Source organism: Patagioenas fasciata, chromosome 20, assembly GCF_037038585.1.
Source record: "Patagioenas fasciata isolate bPatFas1 chromosome 20, bPatFas1.hap1, whole genome shotgun sequence".
In the NCBI taxonomy this organism is placed as follows: domain Eukaryota; kingdom Metazoa; phylum Chordata; class Aves; order Columbiformes; family Columbidae; genus Patagioenas; species Patagioenas fasciata.
Window position 1 is genome coordinate 10000001 of NC_092539.1, and position 21236 is coordinate 10021236.

The following is a 21236-nucleotide window of genomic DNA, read 5'->3' on the forward strand; positions in this document are numbered from 1 at the left end:
GTAGAGAGCGAGATGGACGACATCCACCCTGCAGGAGCAAAGGGGCTGAGAGGGTCAGCAGCCCATCCCCTCCCCAGCAGGATGGTTCCCACCGTGATGCTCCGCTTCATCAGCACCGCTCCAGCACAGTCCCCAGCATGACCACCCCAAAACCTCCTTCCTGGAATCTGGGACCATTCCCACACCTCATTGGGGGAGCAACTCTGGCCCAGACACACATTGCAGAGGATGTCACCATGGCCATGACGGCATCCCCTGGGCTTTCGGGAGGGGTGGCACGCTGCCCGCAGCCGCAGGGAACCCCAAATGCTGAGACCCTCAAGCTCAGGAGCAAAGGCCCCAGCTCGGGACTGGGATGAATGGAAGATGCTCCATGAACTCACATCACCAAAACCCAGCTCTGGGGCTGGGCCCGGGCCAAGGGCTCAACAGCACTGGACACCGGCCAGCCCAGTGTCCTGCGGCCACCCCGGCACTTCTCAAAGGAGCCACGGCCGTTTCTTACCATCTCAAGGGCAGACGCTTGATGTACTCAGGTCCCTGGTTGCACACGGAGCAGAAAAACACATAGAACCTGGAAAACAGTGGGAGGGAGAGCGCTGGGGTTGAGGATCATCCCTACAGCCCTGCAGGGGCTGGGGATGGGTTGGGGTGAGGACAGTGCTCCAGGTGCCAACAGGGACAGCACAGCTGGGAGAACATCCAGCACCAGCCCAGCGAGGTCCGGAAGGGACGTACCGGTCTCCGAACATCATGGGGTCGCTGAGGCACTGGGTGCAGGCTTCATGGAACCACTGCTGGCAGCGGTAGCACTGCAGCATCTTCAGGTACCACCTGGGGAGGGAGAGGAGGCAGGTGACAGCGAGGGCAGCGTGTGGCAGCCGCCGCCACGGCCCCCTCCCAGGCACAGACCACCCAGCCAGGGAAAGTCAAGGCTGTAACTTGTATTTTCCACAGCCACAGATGTGGGTGCCTCCGGCAGCGAGCAGAGGCCCAGATGGCAGCAGCAGTACAGGCAGCAAAGCCACCGGCCCCAGGGCAGTGCCCTGCAAGCTGGGGACATCTCTCCTGGGGGAAAAACTCCCCACCTTGATCCCACCTGCCTTTGCAAATACTTTGCCCCACAAAACTAAGCACAACAACCCTCCCGACAAGCAGGAGCTTACTCGCCGGGGCCCCCGCAGTAGCAGTAGCACTGCTGCTGGTTGGTGCGGTGCGGGGAGTCCCACTCCAGCAGGTCGGGGTTGTAGGACAGCACCATCTTGACGGCTTGCAGCGTCTTGGCAATGGCTCCCTTCTTCAGGGCACCCCCCTTCTGCGGGAGCGAGCGGGACGGGGCTCAGCGCAGCCGGCCGGGGGACGCATCCTGCACCCCTGTGCTGGGGATGGGTGGCACACAGAGCCAGAGACCCCGGGCAGCCCCACTCACCCGCACGGCCAGGGCAAAGATGCAGCGGCGGCAGAACCACGGTGTCCCCAGCGGGCTCTCAGTGCCGCTCGCCACCGGGATGTGGCACTGCTGGTGATAACCTGCGGGAGGGCTCAGCGTCAGCACTGCCGGGCTGGCCGGGCCCTCGCCCCCGCGGTGGGATGTGACAGACCCCGGGGTGACGCACCCGCACTCACCCAGCCCGCACTTCCCACAGATGAGGATTTCATTCATGGGGCTCGATGTCTTTCCCAGGCAAATGTTGCACTTGGGCTCCTCCCCGGGGACACCGGCTGTGGGACAGGTATGGCAGAGTCATGGAACCATAGAATAGTAAGTTGGAAGGGATCTCAGGGATCATGTGGTCCAACTTTAAAGTCAGAGATGCGCGAGGCACAGCCACATCTCCGTGGTGCTGCGAAGGACCTCCTGGCACGGTGTGGAGAGGGGAGGATTTGGCAGCACTCACCATGCTGGATGTCCTTCCAGAGGACCCAGTACTTAGAGTTGTCCTCAAATGTGACAAGGCAGCTCTGCTTGGAGCCGCTGACCTGTGGGAAGAGAGTGGGAAGAACCGCCAGGTGTCAGATCCCCAGTCCCACCAATTCCCCATTTCCCTGGTGACTGGCCCTGCAGGAAGTCACCCTTGGGGTGTGATACCAGGGGCAGGACACCAACCCAAAACATCCCGCTGACCTAAGACACATTGCAGCCCGCACAAGCATGTCTCTAAGCTGCGAGCCAGCCCAGGGAAAGGCGCTAGCTACACTTTGGGTGCCCATGTTACCCTTTTGATCTTTCCGAGGTAATAGAGCCCATCGGTCCAGCGGCACAGCACGTACTGCCCCTCCGTCAGCTTGACCATGAGCTCCCGGCAGCTGCTGCCTCTCCGCGCTGAGGCGGCAGCCGGTGCTTTCTGGACACGGCCAGCGGCTGCGTAGACATCCCGGATGATGGGGTTGAGCTTGGCGGTCTCCATCAGCAGAGCCTGGAGGGGACACATGGACTCGTCACCCTGCCCTCGCGCTAAGACACAAGGCGCACATCGGCTGAGCACAGTGTCCCAGGGGGTTTTGTCCAGGATGGAGCCTGAAGCTGGTTCAGTCCTACCAGTGGGTGCTCAGGACCCACAAAACAAGGATGGATGAGCTGGCTTTGTCCACAGGTCGTTTATGCGAAATCAAAGGGAGCAGCTGCAACCTGCAAAGCAGCAATGCTGTTGAGAGTGAATTAACCCCCCGACTGCCTCGGCTCCCACAGCATGGAGCCACTGCGCCGTGGGGCACAGGGCCACGTCACCGCACCCCACGTGGGGCACAGGGCCATGCCACAGGCCTGCACAGGCTGAGCCTCGGGAAGCAGCACATGGGGCATAACAACTTTAAATGTAAAGTGATTTTCTAACAGTTTTGCAGGCTCCCAAACTGACAGGACCACCGCACAAGCAGGGAAGTGGCCGCTCCACGTGCTGAGAGCGAAACCCAGCAGCTGTGTTTCAGAACCGTAAGGTCTGAAGCACAGAGGCAAAAGAAACCATCCCCAGCCTGGGCTGCGATCCTTCACAGACATCAGTAAAACAATTTAAAAGTTACTTTCCCCCCCTTGCGCACCCGTCACGCCAACATGCGTGACCTCACGGTGCTGCAAGCAACACGAACTCGCTCTGCCCGGCCCGTGCTGTTAATAACCGTTTCCCGAGAACACTCTGCATGGGCAGGAACAATTAAACTTACGGTAAACCGGGTGCAACCTTAAAAAATCCCCAGCGAGCTCCTCCGGGCCCGGGGCGGGCAGGAGCCGCGGCCGCAGGCTGCGACATGTCACCCGCAGCGCGGAGCTGCGCCCCGGGCGCGGTGATGGAAGCGGAGGCGGCTGCGCGCCCACCCGGTCCCGGGAAGGGGGCAGAGTCGCCCCGGGTGGGAGCTCGCACGCCGCTCCCGTGCCGGGCAGCGGGACCCAGCGGCAAGCGGGGGTCACCGAGCAGCCCCCCCACCCCGCTGCCACCCCCCGGCGGGAGCGGGCGGGCGGCGGGTCCGGCGGCACCTGCCGGGCGGGAGCGCCGCGGGCAGCCCCGGGAGCGGCGGCCCCGGCCCCGCCGCCATTGGTTCATTCAAAGGCGCAGCAGCGGCGCCGTCCGACCCGCCCGCCCGGCCCCGGCCCCGCCGCCCCGGGCGCTTCCCGCCGGGCTGCGCCCCCGCCGCCCCCGCGCTGCCGGGCCCGGGCTCCCGCGGCGCTGCCCTTACCGCTGGGCGCCGCGCCGCCCTCCGCCGCCGAGCGCCGCCGGGCCGGGTCAGCGCCCGCCCGCCCGGGGGCCGCGGCGGGGAGCGGCGTGCGGCGGGGGCAGGGCGCGGGGCGCCATCTTCCCGCGCTTCCCCCCGCGCCTCCCGCGGGCATTGACGTCCCGCTTATGCAATTAGCGCGGGGCCGCCTCCGCCGCCTCCCACGGCTCGGGGCGCATCGGCCCGGCCCCCGGTGCGCGGCACATGGTGCCCCCGGGTGGGCGCGCAGCACCCCCGCTGCCAGGGCAGAGCACACGCGGGGGCGTGGGGTACCTGCCGCTGCCCCACGCAGCTTCCATCACACCCCGAGCCCCCACACGCAGCATCACCCCCACCCACCCGCCGGCATTCTGTCTGCACCCCTGCACCTGGGGTCCCGGGGACACCCCGGGCCACCCCTGCACCCACTGCCTGTCACTGTCACCTTGTGCCACACACAGCCTGCCCTTCCCCCTGGCTGGTGGCTGCAGCCAGGTAGGGGCATCCCCGTGTCCCCCAGGATGGGGCGCAGACAGGGGTGTCCTGTTTGCACAGCCTTGTCCCGCGCGAGGGAACAACCTGTGCTCGTCAGGATTCCTAGAAACGGGGGCAGCCTTTCCCTGAATCCCAACAGAGCAAATCAATCACTGCAAAAATGCTTCAGTCTCTGCCAAGAAGAAATCTTAAGGATTTGCTGTTTGTTGGAAAGCGCTGCCAAAAAAGAGATGTTTTCAGGCCTGCTCAGGCAGCAGAGAATCTGATCCCTGGTGCAGGGTCTGGGCCAAGCGCAAGCAGAGTCGATATGAATTGTGTTGCCCATAATCGATGAGCTCGGTGCAGTTTCCTTCGTGCCGGTGTTCGTGGCACACCTGCAAAAACCTTGCACTGCAAGTGTGCAGCTCCCCTGGGCACCAGGGCACTTTTAAACACCCTTGTGTAATTCTGTCATCTTAGAAAGAATTGTTTTCTAATCAAACTCTTCCATAAAACGCTGTGCTGTGCCAGGCCCTGCCATGCTGTGCCTAAGCCTGACTGCCCAAGCCCGGACCTGTGTTTGCAGAGGTTTAAGCAGCTGAAAAAATTGGCAGCTCGTTCCCCCGGTGTGCAACACCGTCCCCAGCCTTCCCAGGGAAGCCGATGCATCTTCGAAACAGTCAAACGACCGAGCTCCGTGGTGAGTCACGATGTGCGAGCCGTGAGTCACCGCCGGATTAAAATAACTCTTGCACCATAACTCTCCCCTGGACAGGCAGCGCCGCTCACTCTGCCGCACTCGGTGGTGCTGGCTCTGACCAAACGCGAATCGTCCGCTGTCCTTGTGCAGCCGCGCTCCCATCCCAGCCTGGCCCCGCATTCTGCCGGTGCGGCAGCAAATGGGGACGGTTTTGAACCCTCCTCCCCAACCACCGCGGTTTGTGTTTGCAGCGTCTTGTCGTTTGCCACAGGAATGCAGATGATGTGACACGTAAATCGAGCACTGGATCAAGTTCTCGCAAACGGGGATAACCTTACCGAAAACCCTCCTGCACACCGAGGGCACCCCAAACCCAGCACCCAGCACAGTGACGTTGGCCTGGAACAAAAGTCCCAAACAAAACGCACGACGGCTCAGCCCGCGGGGCGCCCTGGCCGGAGCGGAGCCCGCGGCGTGCGCAGCTCCCGGCGCTGCCTTTCTTTCCGCTTTGAAAACTGCCCAGGAATCGGGCAGCTCCTTTTCAGAGTGTTTTTCTTTCTTTGAAAACAAGAGCGGGAGGAGGGGTTGTATGTTGGCTTGTAGTCTTGGAAACCGAAGCCAAGGAATACTGAATGGAAACCCAAACATGAAGCCGGCTGTGAGCTGCAGGCCTGAGATGGGATGTGCAGGAAGGGCCGGCGCTGGCGGTGCTGCTCGGCGCGGTGCTGCTCGGCGCGGTGCTGCTCGGCGCGGTGCTGCTCGGCGCGGGGCCGCGGCACAGACCCGGCACAGCTCCTGCGCTGCTCAGAGCAACTCCCAAGTGCCATTTCTATTTGGAGATTGAGCTGGTAAAACGTGATGCATCCACGCCAATAGAAGTCGCTGCAACCAAAGTAGCTTGGGGCTGTTGACATCACTATTGATCTCCCAGCTAACGCTTCCCTCTCCTCAGTGGGTCTCAACAACCTTTAATCTGAGACTATCTGAATGACCAACACAACCGAGTTAAGCCTAAAGCAACTGTGTGTGAGGTTATGAGTTCTTTTTCTGTCCCAAAGAAGGGTTTATAAGCCTAAAACTTCACCTGAGTTTTTCTCAGCTTTATTAGTTGGTTCAGAAAATATGTTCTTTCCCTACAAACCTTGTCCTTGATTATTTCAGACCATCGTAGCTCCAGAAGCACCATGACTCTTTGCCAACCTTGACATTAAACACGGAGCAACCAGTCCTGACTTAGCTCACTAAAACTCTTTGATTTTCCTGCATCATTGGATTTGGTCCAAACCAAAGAAAAAAGTCACTTCAGCTGCTCGTTTCCACAGATAAGTGATCTGCTGTTACAGAGCACTCCTGATCTGGTTCCCATTTCGGTTTCTTTCCCGGTGAGCATCAGCTGTTTCCTTACCGAGAGGGTTTTGTGTCTGGAGGTCTGGGAGATGAGGATCCAGAGCCTGTTCCCGGAGCCCCATGTTTGGAAGGAGAAAAGGGAGCTACCGAAGGGCATGTTCCAACCAAGGTATGGTTGGAATTAGAACCAGAGTCCTCAAATCTGACGTTCAGCTGAAACAAAGAGCGTTTAGGCATTGTCTTTTTATGATTTAATATTAATCCACTTTTTAGAAACTTTCTTTGCGTGCTTCTATGCAGTTGCATACGAAGAGCTTGTAAGTGCTCTTGCAGCCGTGCAAGGTTGGTATTAAATGGAGCCCTCACATAATTTAGACCCAAGGATGTTTTGTACACGTCTGCAGCCCCTGAGCACAGCTCAGAGGATACACCCCCCCAAAAAACAAAATAAGAACTAAGAAAAGCCCGGAGGCGTCAGGTCCTTCCCTCTGCTGGATGTGTCTCCCGACCCGCACACGTTGCATTTTTGCTTCCCTCGATGCAGACACATACACATCGATATTCTCTCGCACACATTCACATCTTCTCTCCCACACGCTTTCTCTCTTTCCCCAGCGCTCACCCACGCAGGGTTTTACTCATTTTCCATCACCTTCTCTGTCTCCCCCCCACAAGGAAAATCCTCCTGATTCTATTTAAGAAATAACAGCTCTGCGTGGAAAAGGATTTTGCACAAGAAGTGAGAGCGGGGTCAGCTGGAACCCGCGTGGGGGAACCCCCTTGGTGCTGCCCTTGTAGAAATAAGTGAGTTTTGGCGCTCTGCTCGGTGTTTCTATAACAAGTCGCTATCATTGTGTCGCCAAGTTGCTCAATTCCCTATTTTACAGTGAAAATGACGCACAAACCTTGTTTTTAAGTTAGCGAGCTGTATTTAGGAAATAAATAACATCATAAGAAAATATGAATGATTGTAATAAATATAGCACTTGTCAGCATTACACAGCCGTGAAAAGCAGAATATTTTAGGCATATTACTCCAGTGTGGTTACAGGCTCTGGCACACTACTGCAAAAATAGCTTTCTGTCCCTGAAAGAACATTTTAAACATGGAAGAGAATAAAAAACAGAGAGAGCAAGAATATTGAGTTCCTTCCCAAACAAGCTTTGATGGATATTTGTTTATGGGGTGATTTCTGTTTTGAAATTTGATACTTCATCACAACTGATTATTTTAAAGGGTGCTGTCAGGATAGAAATGGGAGATTTGAGGTGGACAAACAGCTTCTCCTTCCGCTCCTCAGGCAGCGGGCGCGATATCGTCTGTTCCTCGTGTTTCCCATCGGGAAATAGTGCAAAGGAAAAATGAATGAAGTGAGTGCAGAAAGGCCTTTCAGCAGTAAATGCACAGCTGGCTCTCGTGGTCCCGGGCATGGGAGCTGGGCAGAAACTGCGGCACCAAAACCCAGCTCAGCGCCACCGGTTCTGACACAGCCGCTAACGCTGTGCTTTTTGCTCGCTGCTTTTTGGGGACAAGCTGTAGCATTTGGACTTTGCGCGCATCCAGACATTGCCAAGCTTGATTTGCTTATAAAAAAGAATAAGAATTAGTTCCTTACCTCTATTAAAAAAACACAAACCAAACAAATAAAACACAAAACAAAACATGTCTAGTAGCTACTTCTGTTCTAGCGACAAGACTTAAACATCAGAGCACATCAAAAGAATCAAGCGAGGAAAAAAATCAATACTTTCCAATAAGTCACTTGCCTAGAAGGTTCAAGAAGTGACGGAACACTTGACAACAAAGCTCCTGAGGGGTCAGAAAAGCCAAACTTTGCAAGTACAAGAGGTCATTTCCCAAGGCACAGTGTAATCTGGTCACCGACTGCTGACGCAACAGAACAACTCTTTACAGAGCGCATAAATACAGGTCTACAATAAATAGCAAGAAATAAATCATCTGGTATAAGGAATTCAAGCTGCAAATGTGACCCACAACTCACAGATGTCAGGGTCATCAATAAGCACGGACAGAGACACCCAATGGGTGTCTCGGGAGATGAATCTGCCCCTGTTCCTGTGTCACCCCCAGCCAAACCAGGCGGGTGTTGATGAAATAATCCCAAATCTCACTGGCAACAGCCGCTCGGGGGCTCCGGGCAGACCTGGGGATGCTCAGCAGCACAAACTCCAGCAGGGTCTTCAGCTGATGAGATCAATTCGGGAGCTCAGGCTCAGGCTCTGGGTTTTGTGTGCGCACGAAAACGAATACAAGGTCTCAAACTGATGGGTTGGTTTTTCTTGTAAACTAATGAAATTCAGTAGGTGATTTCCAGACACCCACATTGCGGGATTTACTGGTTTGTTTCTATAATGCATTTAAGGAAAAGCGTGTCTTCTTTCACATAGGCATATTTAGGCGACTGCAGTTTGGCCAGAGGGAGGAAGAGGGGGCAGCCGCTCGCAACGTTCATGTCGTTCACGGGTCTCTGGAATGAAGCAGAAGTCAAGTCTGGGCGAAACGCATCAATAATATGTTCCCTGTTATTCTGGTCAAGCAACATGAATGTAACCTGAAAAACAGAATGTGAGAATGAGGAGTTATTGAACTGAGAAACAAACCAGAAAATATCAGAGACAGAAGTGCAAACGTGCTGCAAAAGCAGCTGCATGCTCTATCGGTCATTAAATACAAAATATAAGTGGTGTTTTGCACCGTGCAAGGTCAGTTAATGTGAACGAGGGAGATTGTAACCGTTCCCAGATGAAGTATTTAAAACTTTGCCACCAAGGAAATCAAATTAAATAAAGCAAAGTAAGGAATTATTGCTTAGTAGAGAACTGCACAGTGTGAAGACTTCTTTCCTCTCTCTCGACAACTTATACAAACCCCAAGTTTGGTTACAGTCATCGCATTAATTTTGTTATTGTGGTTTGGAATCAAAACAAACAGCGCGGCTGCCTGTACGCAAATATGTACAACACACAACCTAAATATTAGTATAGAATCTCCCCACCTCATTACCCCTTTTATAAACTCACTGTTCTTTCGCTTGAAACACAAACTGTATGTCATAATTTTTTAATACAGTGAGGATTGAGAACTTTGATTTCTATTTTCTTTTGGCTGCTAAATGCTAGTGAGGCTGTTTATATGAGAGGCTCTCAGAATTATTACCAAAAAAGCAAGTGCTAGAGCAGAGCACCTTGTGCACATTCTCACTGCTTCTCTAACCACTGTTGCCATTGTCCGATTGCACTTTTAAAATGTGAAGATTGAGATCAGGATCCCATAAGACATCTATGGCGTGTTTTAAGTAGAAGTGGAACCTCGCATTTCTAACGCCTGTGCTTTATAACGAAGTCTTAATTCCCTCATCAACTGATATTATCTGCATATAGCAAGAGCCAGGAAGAAGCGTCTCTGGCTTTAGCCCAGGTGGACGCAGGTTGGGAAACGTCAAACACCAGCATTCCGGTGCTTGAAAATCCCGCAAGGCCACGTATGGAACCCCGGTAGGAGCAGCTTTCCCTGTGTGTGCATCACTCCGTTCAGAGGCAAATGATTACCTAAGGCTGAATACGGCTAATAGAGAGGAAAATGGGAAAATGCTCCAACTTGCACTAAACTCAAGAGAAAACGTCCCCTTGTGTTCAGCAGAAGTCGCGGGTTGATGCTGGATCGGGTACAAAGGCGTTGTCCTTCCTACCTTGTGTCTGAAGGGCCAGGGCAGCAGAGCATCGTAGTCTCCTTTCATGACAACAAAGAACAGGGACACGTGGGTCCCTTTGCCGGTCCCGTCCCCGTTCAGATACACGCGCAGACAGACCTTGTAGCCGTACTTCGCTGTGTAAAAAGCTGAAAATTGGAACTCCTCATTAGTAAAGCTTCCTTTAAAAGCACATCATAATGAGTGGGCATGAAAAGACAGTGTATGGCATGTTTTGCTATCACAGAGATGAGAACAGACAACTCAGTACACCCTGGGGATTAGAAGCAATGAAAATCCAGCGCTTGTGATCCTCTAGCGCCTCGTGCCTCGGTGAAAATTAACTGTTATTAGCCACATAAGCATATTCTACCTAATCAAATTACTTCTCCCATGGGAGGTAAGTGCTGCAGATGATGCCTCAGGCACCAGGCTGTGGGTTAGACGAGACGGATCCAGCAGATACCAGTGCAAGGAGCTGCAGCGGAGGGCAAAGTGCAAATGAAAGCCCAGAAAAGAAGACAACTCCGCAGAGGAGCGCATCACAGCTGCCCTGAATTACAGGCAGGAGAGCATGAGGTCACCCTATAAACAGCATCGTAGCTCAAGGAGCTCTCCTAAAGGACCTCCTGCCCACATGAGCAGAAACAAGCATCATTCTAGAGAAATATGAGGGTTTTCTAAAGGACTGGGGTTTGCTAACACGCGTATACATCCCATGTTTTACCTGGTGAATACAAACTGACTGCTCTTCCAGTCACAGAGTCTTGTAACTTCCTGCCAACGTCTGTTATTTTCCACAGAAAGACCCCATCATAGGAAGCTTGCTCGGAGAACAGGAGGCTCTTGTGGAGGTTGCTCAGGCCTGTGTCCTTCTGCGTCAGGCACCGGTGCAGCTCTGCGATCTACAGGAAACAAACCAGTTCTCAGCCACCCCCCCTCTCCAGGCTGTTGTGCTGAGCATCAGCAGAATTGTCCCAGAAACCTCATGTTCTGGGGAGTCTCCTTTGATTTCTTTTAAAGTGACAGTTATGTATCAACTCATAAGACAAATAATTCGATAGATGGTTGTTTGGTCCTCCAGGCATAATGCTGATTTAAGAGGATCCATCAATTAAACAACTGTCTTGCTTGCTCACAGTCTGGCCATGGCAAATTCTGAACATTCACAACCCTCAGGAAAATCTAAATACCTAAAGAGGGATTTAGATACCAAATATTAGAGATCTCCATTTGAAAATTCATACGAAATAACAAAAGGATCCTGCAGATGCGTGCAGAACTTAACACTTCACAGTTCAAACTCCTGTGTCCATCCCTGTCCTGATCTCTACACCACCTCTCTCTGATATGTGTAAATATTTGCTACCTGTAGAACAAGCACAGAGGCAATGCCATCATAACTATTTACCTTCAGCTCTAGGCCTCGTATTATATTTTGATCGAGCTCACTCTGTCTCCGAAAGGCTGTGATTTCCAAATTAGAGGTCTCCACCTCTTTATTGAGCACGGCCACGATATTCTCAAACACGTGCAGCTTGTTTTCTAGCTCAGAAATCACTTTCTCCTTCACGAGCTGTTGGAGAACAGATTCATCCTCAGAAACAGAAGGCGCAGGGAAACAGTCTTCCTCCAGATCCCCGCCGAGTTCCAGCCCCGCTGGGATCTGCAGGTCAGAGATGCTTTTTCCTGCACCGTTCACGTTCAGCCCGGGCTGTGGGACGAAGCCGTTCGCAGCTTTGGCAGCAGAGCACAAGCTTGTCTGCAGCTGCTTGATGTGCTGCAGCAGAAGCAGCATGTGGGGCCCAACTGCAGTTTTTTCATGGTCTTTCATCTTCTCTTTGCTTCCCTATAAGAAGATGACACTGTCAGTCCCCTCCGTACAACTCCCATAACTGGCCTGGGGGCAAGTCAAGCAACATTCTACAGAAAACAAAACCATTTTCTACAATTTTTTGATTAAACAGGATGCCAGGCAGTCCCAGCAAGATTCTCAAATAAGCCGGTATTTAATACACACACCATGCACAAAAGGTAAGGCTTCTGCCAACTAAAATGCATAGAAGACCTGATAGTGTTTGAAGAGGCATTGCCTTGAAGGGGATATCCGAAACAGCGTAGAACAGCGTATCTGATGAACCAGCAGAATGGTAATAAACATCTATTTTTATCTGAAGTGAATGCACAGTGCAGGATAGAGTATCACAGGCTGAACTGCACCCGCTGTGTGACCAGGGCAGTCCCAACGTCGCTGCTGGGCTGTTCGAAGTGGGTAGAATTTCCCTCTTTTCTTACAGAAGTGTTTAAATCAGGAACACGACAGCGGGCTCGCCCAAAGCACCGAGCGGAGCTGTGTGAGCCCTTCCTGAAGGCAGCCAGGCCACTCACCCTGAACGAGCAGCCGACTTCAGAGAAACGACATCCATCCTTGTTCGTTAAGGGTGTAGAGTGGTTCTGTTTAAAATAAAAGGAGAGAAAATAATCAAATACCAACTGAAGGTGCCAAAAGCCAAGTGGCCGCCACAGTGAGAGCACCACGCACACAAAAGCTGTAGTGCATCCACTCATCTGTTCCCTACCTTTTCCTTTGGTGACATCTCTGTTTGCACATGGTTTTGTTCTTTACATAAATTGCCTTCACATGAATGTTCCTGTCATTAAAACAAGAAGAAAATAATTCAGTACCTTATTAAAATAACTGAGCATATTTATTCAGGAGTCTTTGAAACAAAGCCTGTTTTGGGGAACGCTGTTCCCATTTTACAGAAATGCAACGAGCTGCAGAGTTCTCTGGTTTCTTTTTAGAGGAAATAACATTCAGACATTGGGGACTAAAGCACACCGGATGAACACGGCGCTGCTGTCCCCTGTACAACGACCTGCAGGCTCAGACGTGCCTCAGCTGAGCCTCTAAGCTCATCGCGCTTCTCAGCCTGGTGTGGTCAGGGACAGGTCTCCAGATATAATTATATATAAAATCATATATATGTAAAATACAGACCTGTTAAGTGAAAGCACAAAGCGTGATCTTTCACTCATGAGGCCCAGAGCTTTTGGAAACTACTGACAGACGCTTTGCAAGGTCACCCTGGGAAATCTGATCCTAGATTGGCCATGGACCAGTCTCACCCAGTTGAAGCCATAGTGAAGTGCACACAGACACACACTTGTGTGTACACACACATTAAAACGCAGGTGGGTTACAGAACAGAAAGAAAATACACAGGAAACCCAAATATAAACTCTTTTTGCACTGACTTCATATAGTTTGCTCAACATGCAGACCCTTCTTGCATCCTGCTTATTAACATTTTGAAGGCTCGAATCCATATTTCCCATCATGATGTGCTAATGCAAAATGCATTTACTGCTAACACGAGACTTCCTGCCATTTCTGGCTCCGAGAGGGTAAAGTAATCCTGCCACTGCTTCACACAACTTTAATATGTGTATTTAACACAGCAACTGTCGGCTTTCAACTCATACTGTTCAGGGGGCTGGTTTTAGTCTCTATAAACGCCTTTGCATGCCAGTACGTTTCCTATAGAAGTTTGTGGATAAAGCCATTGTAGGAACCTTCAGGTCTCACCTGCAGAGTCCTGAGGTTTCTCTTTCCATCCTCAGAAACACGGCCACAGGTTTTTCTCACTTTCTAACACTCTACATCTTGGCTATTGCACAAAGCATGCCTTCCTTTTCCTCCTTTCTGCTATTTGACCCCCTCAGCTTGCTGATTTCTCGAGGGTGAGAGGTTTCTTTAAAATATAGAAATACAACAATCACAAGACCAATAACTGATCAGGTAAGATGGAGAGAGTGAGAGCGGTGCCCAAAACGCACCGTTTGCTCCCAGAGGATTGTGGATACATGGCATCCACACAAATAATCACAACTCATATGCCACCTAACTGTAAATTTAACCAAGCAGATCGTGTAACCAGCAAAATTCCAATTTTACAAATACTAAGGCAGGCACGAAATCAACATCTTAAGGCCAATCCCCTGCTTGGTTGCTATGGTTTCCTAAGCAAAAAATTCATTAGCTGATAGGTAACTGGAATGAGTGGGAGGAGAAGAGTTCTTCCTTGCAGGGAAACGAGCCAGGCGAGGTGGATCTGCAAGAGCAGGTGCTGGGGAACAACGCGGCTCAGGTTTTGCCCCCAGCCTGCATCAAGGTTAAAAGGGATTAAGCGTTGCCACCTTCTGGTATTCAGGATCGGAAACATCCACTGGATGTAGCGCTGGTAAAATGCGTCTGGGTGCAGATATCCTCTCTCTGTGAGGGTTGCTCAGACATGAAGAGCAGATGCAAAAGCTTCCCTAAAAGCAGGTTTATAGTAAGAGGGCTTTATTCTTACCCCAGAGGGACTGTTACCCCCATGCTGAGTAAATCTCACAGCTCAGTATTTGGAAAGGCGTAAATCTGTGACAGTTACAACATGCAAAGCTGTTCACTCCTACTTCAGGCTACGTTTTTGAGATACTCACAGGCTCTGAGGCAGAAGCTGAAACATAGGCCCTGGCTGAGCACACGGGTATTTATTTCTGTTGTACCATCAAATACAGCTCCAACACATGCATGGAAAAATCAGCAAACTCAGGACAATTAAATATTCTCCAGGTGCAACCTATCACAAATGTTGTGATGGATTATTCGCGCCATTAAAACAAAGCCCTCATTTGAAACAGAGAAATGGTCTTACTTGGTACTCACTACTGGACAAGCTCCGCTTACACTTCTGACACATCGTCACGTTATTAACACATCCATTTTCCAAATGATCTGCAAGCTTCTTTCTCATCACCATGTGCCCACAGCCAGTGTGACAAGGGATTAAAGCGTATTCACACAAGCTCTGATGCTCCTGGAAGTCAAAAGTCACAAACCAAAATGTAAACTGCAGATAGTTATGAACAGTCTGCATTCTGCCAGCCCGGATCTTTGCTTTGCATTTCTTCTCAGCCTGGGTAAAGCCCCACTCCACAGCGTTACCGAGATTACTGGTGAAAAATTCACCAACTTTCCTGGGGCTTTTTTGTTAATTCTTAACTTAAAAAATCTCCAAAAAACAACAAACACCTTTTGACAAATTCAAACATGAGGTCTCCCTTGGACTGTCTTTCTCTTCTGCTTTTGTTTGAAAACAACATGATCCTCGTCCCAGCTTTTTTCCTTGTCTCCGAGGATCCCTAACCCTCAACAAGGCAAAACGTCAGCGTTACTTCTTTCACAACCGCATCCAACAGGCCTGCTTTCATTTTCTTAGAAACACGCTATTTCAATAACAACTTGTCCCTCTTTCACGGCGGGTCCTGGCGGCCCCGTGTCACAGGGGTTTAGTTTTGGAGGAGACGCGGTCCCCGCAGAGCGGGCTCTGAAATGCCAATCGCAATCACACGCCCAACTCTCAAATCAGTTTTGCCAGGTGTTCCTGCTGCGAGGGGCTGCAGTTCCCACCGCTGCGAAGCTGCGCAAACTGGGGAGGTTTTTGCTTAAAGAGGAATTCACTCAAATAGAAAATTCGTGCAAAATTAGCGAAGACAAGGCGGCAGCAGCTCAGATGCTTATCAGATGCACAGCAGACAAGGTACGCAGCAGACTCCCTGTTATAAATGCAGAAAGACACCAAAATAAAGCTGCTTTAGTATCAGAATGATCTGCGGCTTTCCATTATTGTAATTGGCATGGAAGAGTCACAAATCTTGCCCATTTAAAAACTTTACTTGGGGCGTTTCCCATCAGTCTGAAAAGAATGATGGACACATTCAATCAATAGGAGTAATTATGCAGGAGGAAATCATTTCTCTTATGAACACATACTAAGGATGTTGCCCATAACAATGTCCTGGAGACTGACGTATTCTGGTCTGTCAAAAGCTGCTTGTAGCATCCTTGCATTTCAATAAATATGTAAACTCACTGGAAAAAAAGAGTCATAGTTGATGCGAATTTGTGCAACTTTAATTTCATAAGCATTCGGGATGGTTTGGATTTGGTCAAAGTCCTACTAAAGTTAACGGTATGTGTTTAGATATTCTCTCGGTTAATTTAAATAAACTGCCTTTAAACGTACTTCGAAATTTTTCATGATCCCGGACCAGCTGCATCCCAGCGTCACACAGCGGACCTTGAGCTCAGAAATCTCTTTGTTAATGGCAGCATCACCAAAAGCCTGGGAAGTGAACACAATAAGGAAAAACCCACTGGTCAGAAAGTACCGCAGCATGTGGTTTTGACATAGGGATAAGGTGACTGTGTCAAAATTTCAGATCTTGCTAAATCCCTTATTTAAAAAAACCCAACAAACCCCAACTGTATTGCCATAAGACTCTCTAAGCCAACGAGTTAATCTTGGTGTAGTAGAGAAATAATCTTTCTCATATGGTTCAAAAATAAACTATTTGATGTGATATAAATTTACTGAAAATATGCCTGGCCAACTACAGTTATTATTTTAAGTTTCTTTTCGCAGAAGCCTGAAATACATCACATGCGACGAATGTGCTGACAGGACCCGAACTATAGGGTGCTGCCATGTGCCACTCTTAATTAATGCATTTCATTACTGGGGCCATTAACACCTCCTAAACGTGGTGCTGAGAGGACGTGAGCCTGCTCTGCAGTGTGAGTACATTTCTGAGGCCGTGGCTGTTTCCATTTAGCGTGGCACTGTGCACTAAAGAAATGCAAACCATATGCGAGTGGGGTTTTTTGTACTAGGTAGTTTTTTTTGTTATGTTAACCATGAAGAATTGTGCAATTATGATGTAAATTATGCAATGCTGCACACTTTGTTGCTTTTTGCACAATCAAAATAGGTGCACATAAACGGCGTAGAAAATAAACATTAAGCAAAACCACAGCAAAGAGATTATTGGGAATAGATATAAAGAATCAACCCGCTAAACGATCTTCATTGTTTGTGTTGTTTACAAACCCTGGATGTTTGTTGTAAGCTGATCTGTGCAGAGCGGGGCCCTGTTCACAACGATCTCCCACGGATTGGGCAGAAAGTCCCAGCAGATGCACTGAGATCCCACAGCAGGGCCATCCCAAAGCCCTCCGACAGCTGACATTGCACACGGAATTCACGAGGGTTATCTGGACCCATTTGTGGTTACGTGTTGCAGGAAATTCCATGACTGGGAAATTTAGTGCAGAATTGAGAGTTTTTCTGAGATGTCACCAAGTTCAGTATTAACTGCAGATTCATTATTTTGTTGCAGCTGCTTCCGAAACTTTGCCTTATTGCCAGTTGCCTATTGGGTTTCCATTTCCCATCAGATTTAGAGAGAATGTGCATCTCTTGGTGTGTAACCAGAAAGGAGGGAAGGAGCCGAGCTGGGACTGAGCCCTACGGCCCAGTTTGCATTCAGGATACAGATCAGTGCAGTGATCTGCCTGGAAAATCACACACCAGCAAAAGAGATCTGCACTGTTAAATTACAGATGAAACGTTTATTAGTGCATAGTTTTTATCAGTTATTATGTTCAGCTCTATGTTTTCCACCATTTCCTCCAGATACACTTCTGTCAAAGCACTTTCTAGGCAACTCAGCAGCCAACACTCCAGGTTTTTGTCTTTGGGATGCTCCAAAGAGCAGTGAATGATAAATGGATGAACTGTAAACTACAACTTACCCGTTCTTCTGCCAGTAGGCTTCCCTCACTCAGTGTGCTGCTATCTTCCTCTTTACATTTCTGGCAAATTGCATTTGTATTGTTTCTGGCAAAAGGAAAGAAGAATGAAATGACAATCAGCCGGTATGCTGTAATTTAGGAGGTCTTTGTAATAAAACCCCTGAAATTGGAATTTCCACTCAGAAACCATAGTCCTTGTTCATTAAAGGGACAATTCTTGAACACACTGATGTAAAAAAATCCTGCTGTTCTATTCCTCAAGACTAGGACTAGGCCCCTAAATCTTATCTGTATTTCGGCCAAATAAGAGTAGCCTGGATCATAAAAAATAATAAAGATGGAAACTTATTTTACCATGAATTGTGCAGGAACACCACGTAGGAAAGGTAATTTGAAAGTATTTTAAAACATAGAGAATTCCCATTTTCCCAAGATCCAAATACAGACTTCAGATTAAAAAGACACAGTGGAACGGTGCAGAATTGAGTTCTAGAGAGTTAATACCCTACTGCATCTAAAAAGGGGTTTGATCCACTCTCAAAATATTTAGCATAGAGTTTTATATAGGAAAAGTGAAAAATAACACTTTCCTAGGGATGTATTTCATCCCCAGTGCTGTTCAGCATCCAGGCAAATAATGAACTAACACAGAGCAAGACACTCATCAGAAAAGCATCCATCCGACCAGAGCATAACTGATTTCACACTGTACTAATTAGCTTGTTTGAGCCAGTTTTCCGTTTGTGCTATAAGACTTGAGCGGGAAGATAAAACAATTCTGGTTGTGTTCTGCTGACAGTTTCCTGAATTAATTATTTATGCTGTTTCATTAAGGGCCTTTGCTATAGATTTACCGTAGTGGATTTATGCAAGTTGGTCAAATACATGATTTTCAAAGCATTTAACATTATTATACATTAATCTTCAGACCACACGTGGCCGGGGCATTGCCTCAGCTTTTCAGGTGCCCCACACTGATCAGAGCTGGGACTGCAAGGCCTGGTGCGCACAACTGTTTTATTAAGAACATCCACGGGAAGCGCAGTAACAGCCTTTAAACCCACGCAGCCACCGCTGCAGCCCAGGGCTGAATCTTGACAGCTGCTCCTTCCCAACACATCAAAGCTCAAGTCGGCTGGTGTTCCTGGAACTGTTCTGCAGTGTCACCTCTCGCCTGTGGGGCTGACACAGACTTTTCCAAAGGTTCTGGGTCGAGGCGGAATTGTGGAAAGAAAAAGCAGGATAGAGGCAGCTAACCAACCAAAGCGAATCCCCACCCAGCCCCTGGGTTTTGGGTTCTCCAGGACAATGAGTATCATGTTTGTCACTAATGGCTGCAGCACCTTAACGTGGAACAACCCAGCTGAGTTCCTAAAAACAAAAGCCTAAGATGATATCTATTAAAATCCTATAACATCATTTATCAAAGGACTGTAAAGTCTCATGGAAGCATTAAGTCAGCCTTGTGCTAGTTCTACAAGGTTAAATCAGAGTCATTATCTCACATTTACAGGTAGAAAAGCAGACATCTGTCTAGCCCAGTAACCTTAACCCTTCCCCAGCCCGCAGACTTCCACACTGGAAACAAGGAGGTAGAGAGCAGCCTGCAATGCATCGCGGGTAAATACTTCCAGGCAGTAAAACACCCATGGGCCAGGTACCCACTGACCCACCACCCAGCAGAGCAGCAGGTGCAGCCACAGACGGTGCCCCGCGGTGGGACCCTCTGCAGCCAGGACCTACCGTACGATCCAGGAGAGACACGCTGAGCAGTACCGGTGCCCACAGAGCGTCTGCAGGGCTTTCTTCAGCACGTTGTTGCAGTTGCTGCACAGGTACTTCTGGTCAGGCGCATCCTCACAAATATTACTGGGATATCCAAAAGGAAATTCGTTTTCATCAGGAGAAGAGCTGGGGACATCCTGTGGGCCTCTGGTTGTTTTCTCAGCCATCTGAAATAAACTACTGTCAGAAATAAGGAAAAACAAGGTGCTCAAACAAGCAGACACACGGTCCCCCTGATGGGAGAAAGTATATCAGGCATCGAAGTCCAGAAGCAGCTCCAAACCTGTGCAGTGATTGAGTGATCTGTTCAGTTGAGCCTGTAGCTGACATGTGTGACTAAATGTCACAGTGGGGTTTGACTAGGTACCAGCAGGAAATTACCGTACAGATTCAAAATTTCCCTCAAACACAACATGAAAATGGACAATATATTAAAATGAAGCCTTGGGGTTTTCTTTCCAGAGTTTTTTAGCTTGTAGAAAGATGAAGTAAGTATTGTCATCGCCTTAGAGCTACAATCCCATCAGTCCACATCACGCAGAATTATTTCCTGTAGAGTAAATCCCCAACTACCTTCAGTTCCCAGCAGCCAAAATTCATGATTACACTTTATAGATGTAGCAACCGATGTGTTTACAGTGTCTTTCCTGAAGTCATAGAAGTAGCTGTGAAATGGAAATCTCAAGTCCACAAAAAGCTTAGTGCTTGTGCTCCAAGCAGGCAGACCTCGAGCCACGCGTGCCAAGGTGCCACGTGCCTTCAGTATTGGTTTGGGGTAAGAAGAGCTGCGCAGTTGAATATTTTTGGAAATACAACCGCAACTGATTCTGGTGTCTCCACAGTCACTCAGAAAGTTCAAGAAAGGTTTTCACGCAGGCACCTGGTGCAGTTTGATCATAACAGTGCCTTTTAAATCTGTTTTTTCCCCCTAACGGTACTGACACACAGTCAAAAGGAACACTAACAAGTCTCTAGAAACATTAAGCGAGGCCAGGCACAGACAGCGTGGTTGCCACTCGGTAACAGGGTATCCCCGGGTTTAAAACACCTATTTGCTGTTGCCTGGCTTAGACAACCCACTTGGCTTCTCCAGGCATTTGATGGGGACTTAATCACCAAATCCAGGGGGTTCCCAACCTGCCGAGAACCACAAATCAAACCTGGCAGCACTAAACGCGCACCCGCGAGTTACCGAACCTGCCCCAGGGGCACCGCGGGTCGGTACCGGGGCGGCCGGGGCAGACGCTCCCCGGCTGGAACCCGCCCGCTGTGCCGGCACAGCCCGGCGGCTCCGGGAGGGCTGCCAGCCCACCCCCCGGGGCTTTCATACCCATAACCCCCGGCAAACCCGGGGCGGGGAGCGGCTCCAGCGGGCCCTGCGTCCCCATCCCCGGGGCCGGTGTTCCCGGACAGCTCGGGGCCGGGCGGTGCCCCCGCCCCGGACACCGCGCTGCGGGGCCCCGGTCCGTGCTCCCGGGGTTCCCCCGCAGGGCTGGGATGCGCCCAGGCCGCGGGGCCCGCTCCCGCTCCCTCTCGCTCCCCTTACCTGAGCGCTCCACCCGGAGGCGGCGCAGCCCCGCGGGGAGGGCGGCGGGGAGAGCGGCGGGGCGGGCCCGGCCCCGGGGCGCGGAGCGGAGCGGCCGCGCCGGCGTTACCGGCGGCAGAGGAAGCGCAGCCGGGCGGTTCGGCTGAATTTCGGCGACTGCTGCCTCGCTCAGGCCGGGAGGAGCGGGAGCCCGAGGCGCCGCTCAGGGGCCGGGAGCCCCGGGCCGGGCGGGTGAGGGACAGCCTGGAACTTCTCCTTTCATTGCTTTGTGATTAGGGCTGTGAAAACTCACGGTGAGTTAACCTGGCACAGGCGGTTCCTGCCAGGATGCGAGTTAGTTTCTGA

General features: G+C 50.5%; 2 protein-coding genes across 7 annotated transcripts in view; both read right to left on the reverse strand.

Annotated features, from left to right (window-relative positions):
• The window catches only part of PHF19 (PHD finger protein 19), an 8031-nt gene extending 4228 nt beyond the window's left edge, over positions 1 to 3803 (reverse strand). The window contains exons 1-9 of one of the 6 annotated variants that reach the window (XM_065854071.2): positions 3673 to 3803; positions 2217 to 2417; positions 1899 to 1980; positions 1627 to 1722; positions 1430 to 1530; positions 1167 to 1315; positions 739 to 834; positions 506 to 574; positions 1 to 28 (exon numbers count right to left, since the gene is read on the reverse strand). The exon at positions 1 to 28 is cut by the window's left edge and continues 93 nt beyond it. In XM_065854071.2, coding sequence (XP_065710143.1) covers positions 1 to 28; positions 506 to 574; positions 739 to 834; positions 1167 to 1315; positions 1430 to 1530; positions 1627 to 1722; positions 1899 to 1980; positions 2217 to 2408 — 813 coding nt within the window. In that variant the 5' untranslated portion in view covers positions 2409 to 2417; positions 3673 to 3803. Of the gene's footprint in view, positions 29 to 505; positions 575 to 738; positions 835 to 1166; positions 1316 to 1429; positions 1531 to 1616; positions 1723 to 1898; positions 1981 to 2216; positions 3446 to 3672 lie in introns of those variants that run through there. The other 5 variants (XM_071817314.1, XM_065854072.2, XM_071817313.1 and 2 more) reach the window with 5 other exon arrangements.
• A 3311-nt stretch (positions 3804 to 7114) lies between these two features.
• TRAF1 (TNF receptor associated factor 1) lies at positions 7115 to 21020 on the reverse strand. Its single transcript, XM_065853949.2, has 11 exons — positions 20892 to 21020; positions 19304 to 19512; positions 17561 to 17645; positions 15993 to 16091; positions 14622 to 14783; positions 12498 to 12569; positions 12307 to 12372; positions 11330 to 11767; positions 10646 to 10823; positions 9919 to 10067; positions 7115 to 8781 (listed from the first exon to the last, which is right to left on the reverse strand). The coding sequence occupies exons 2-11, from the start codon at positions 19510 to 19512 to the stop codon at positions 8563 to 8565; spliced, it is 1677 nt and encodes a 558-aa protein (XP_065710021.1). The 5' UTR covers positions 20892 to 21020; the 3' UTR covers positions 7115 to 8562.
• Between the last annotated feature and the right edge of the window lie 216 nt (positions 21021 to 21236).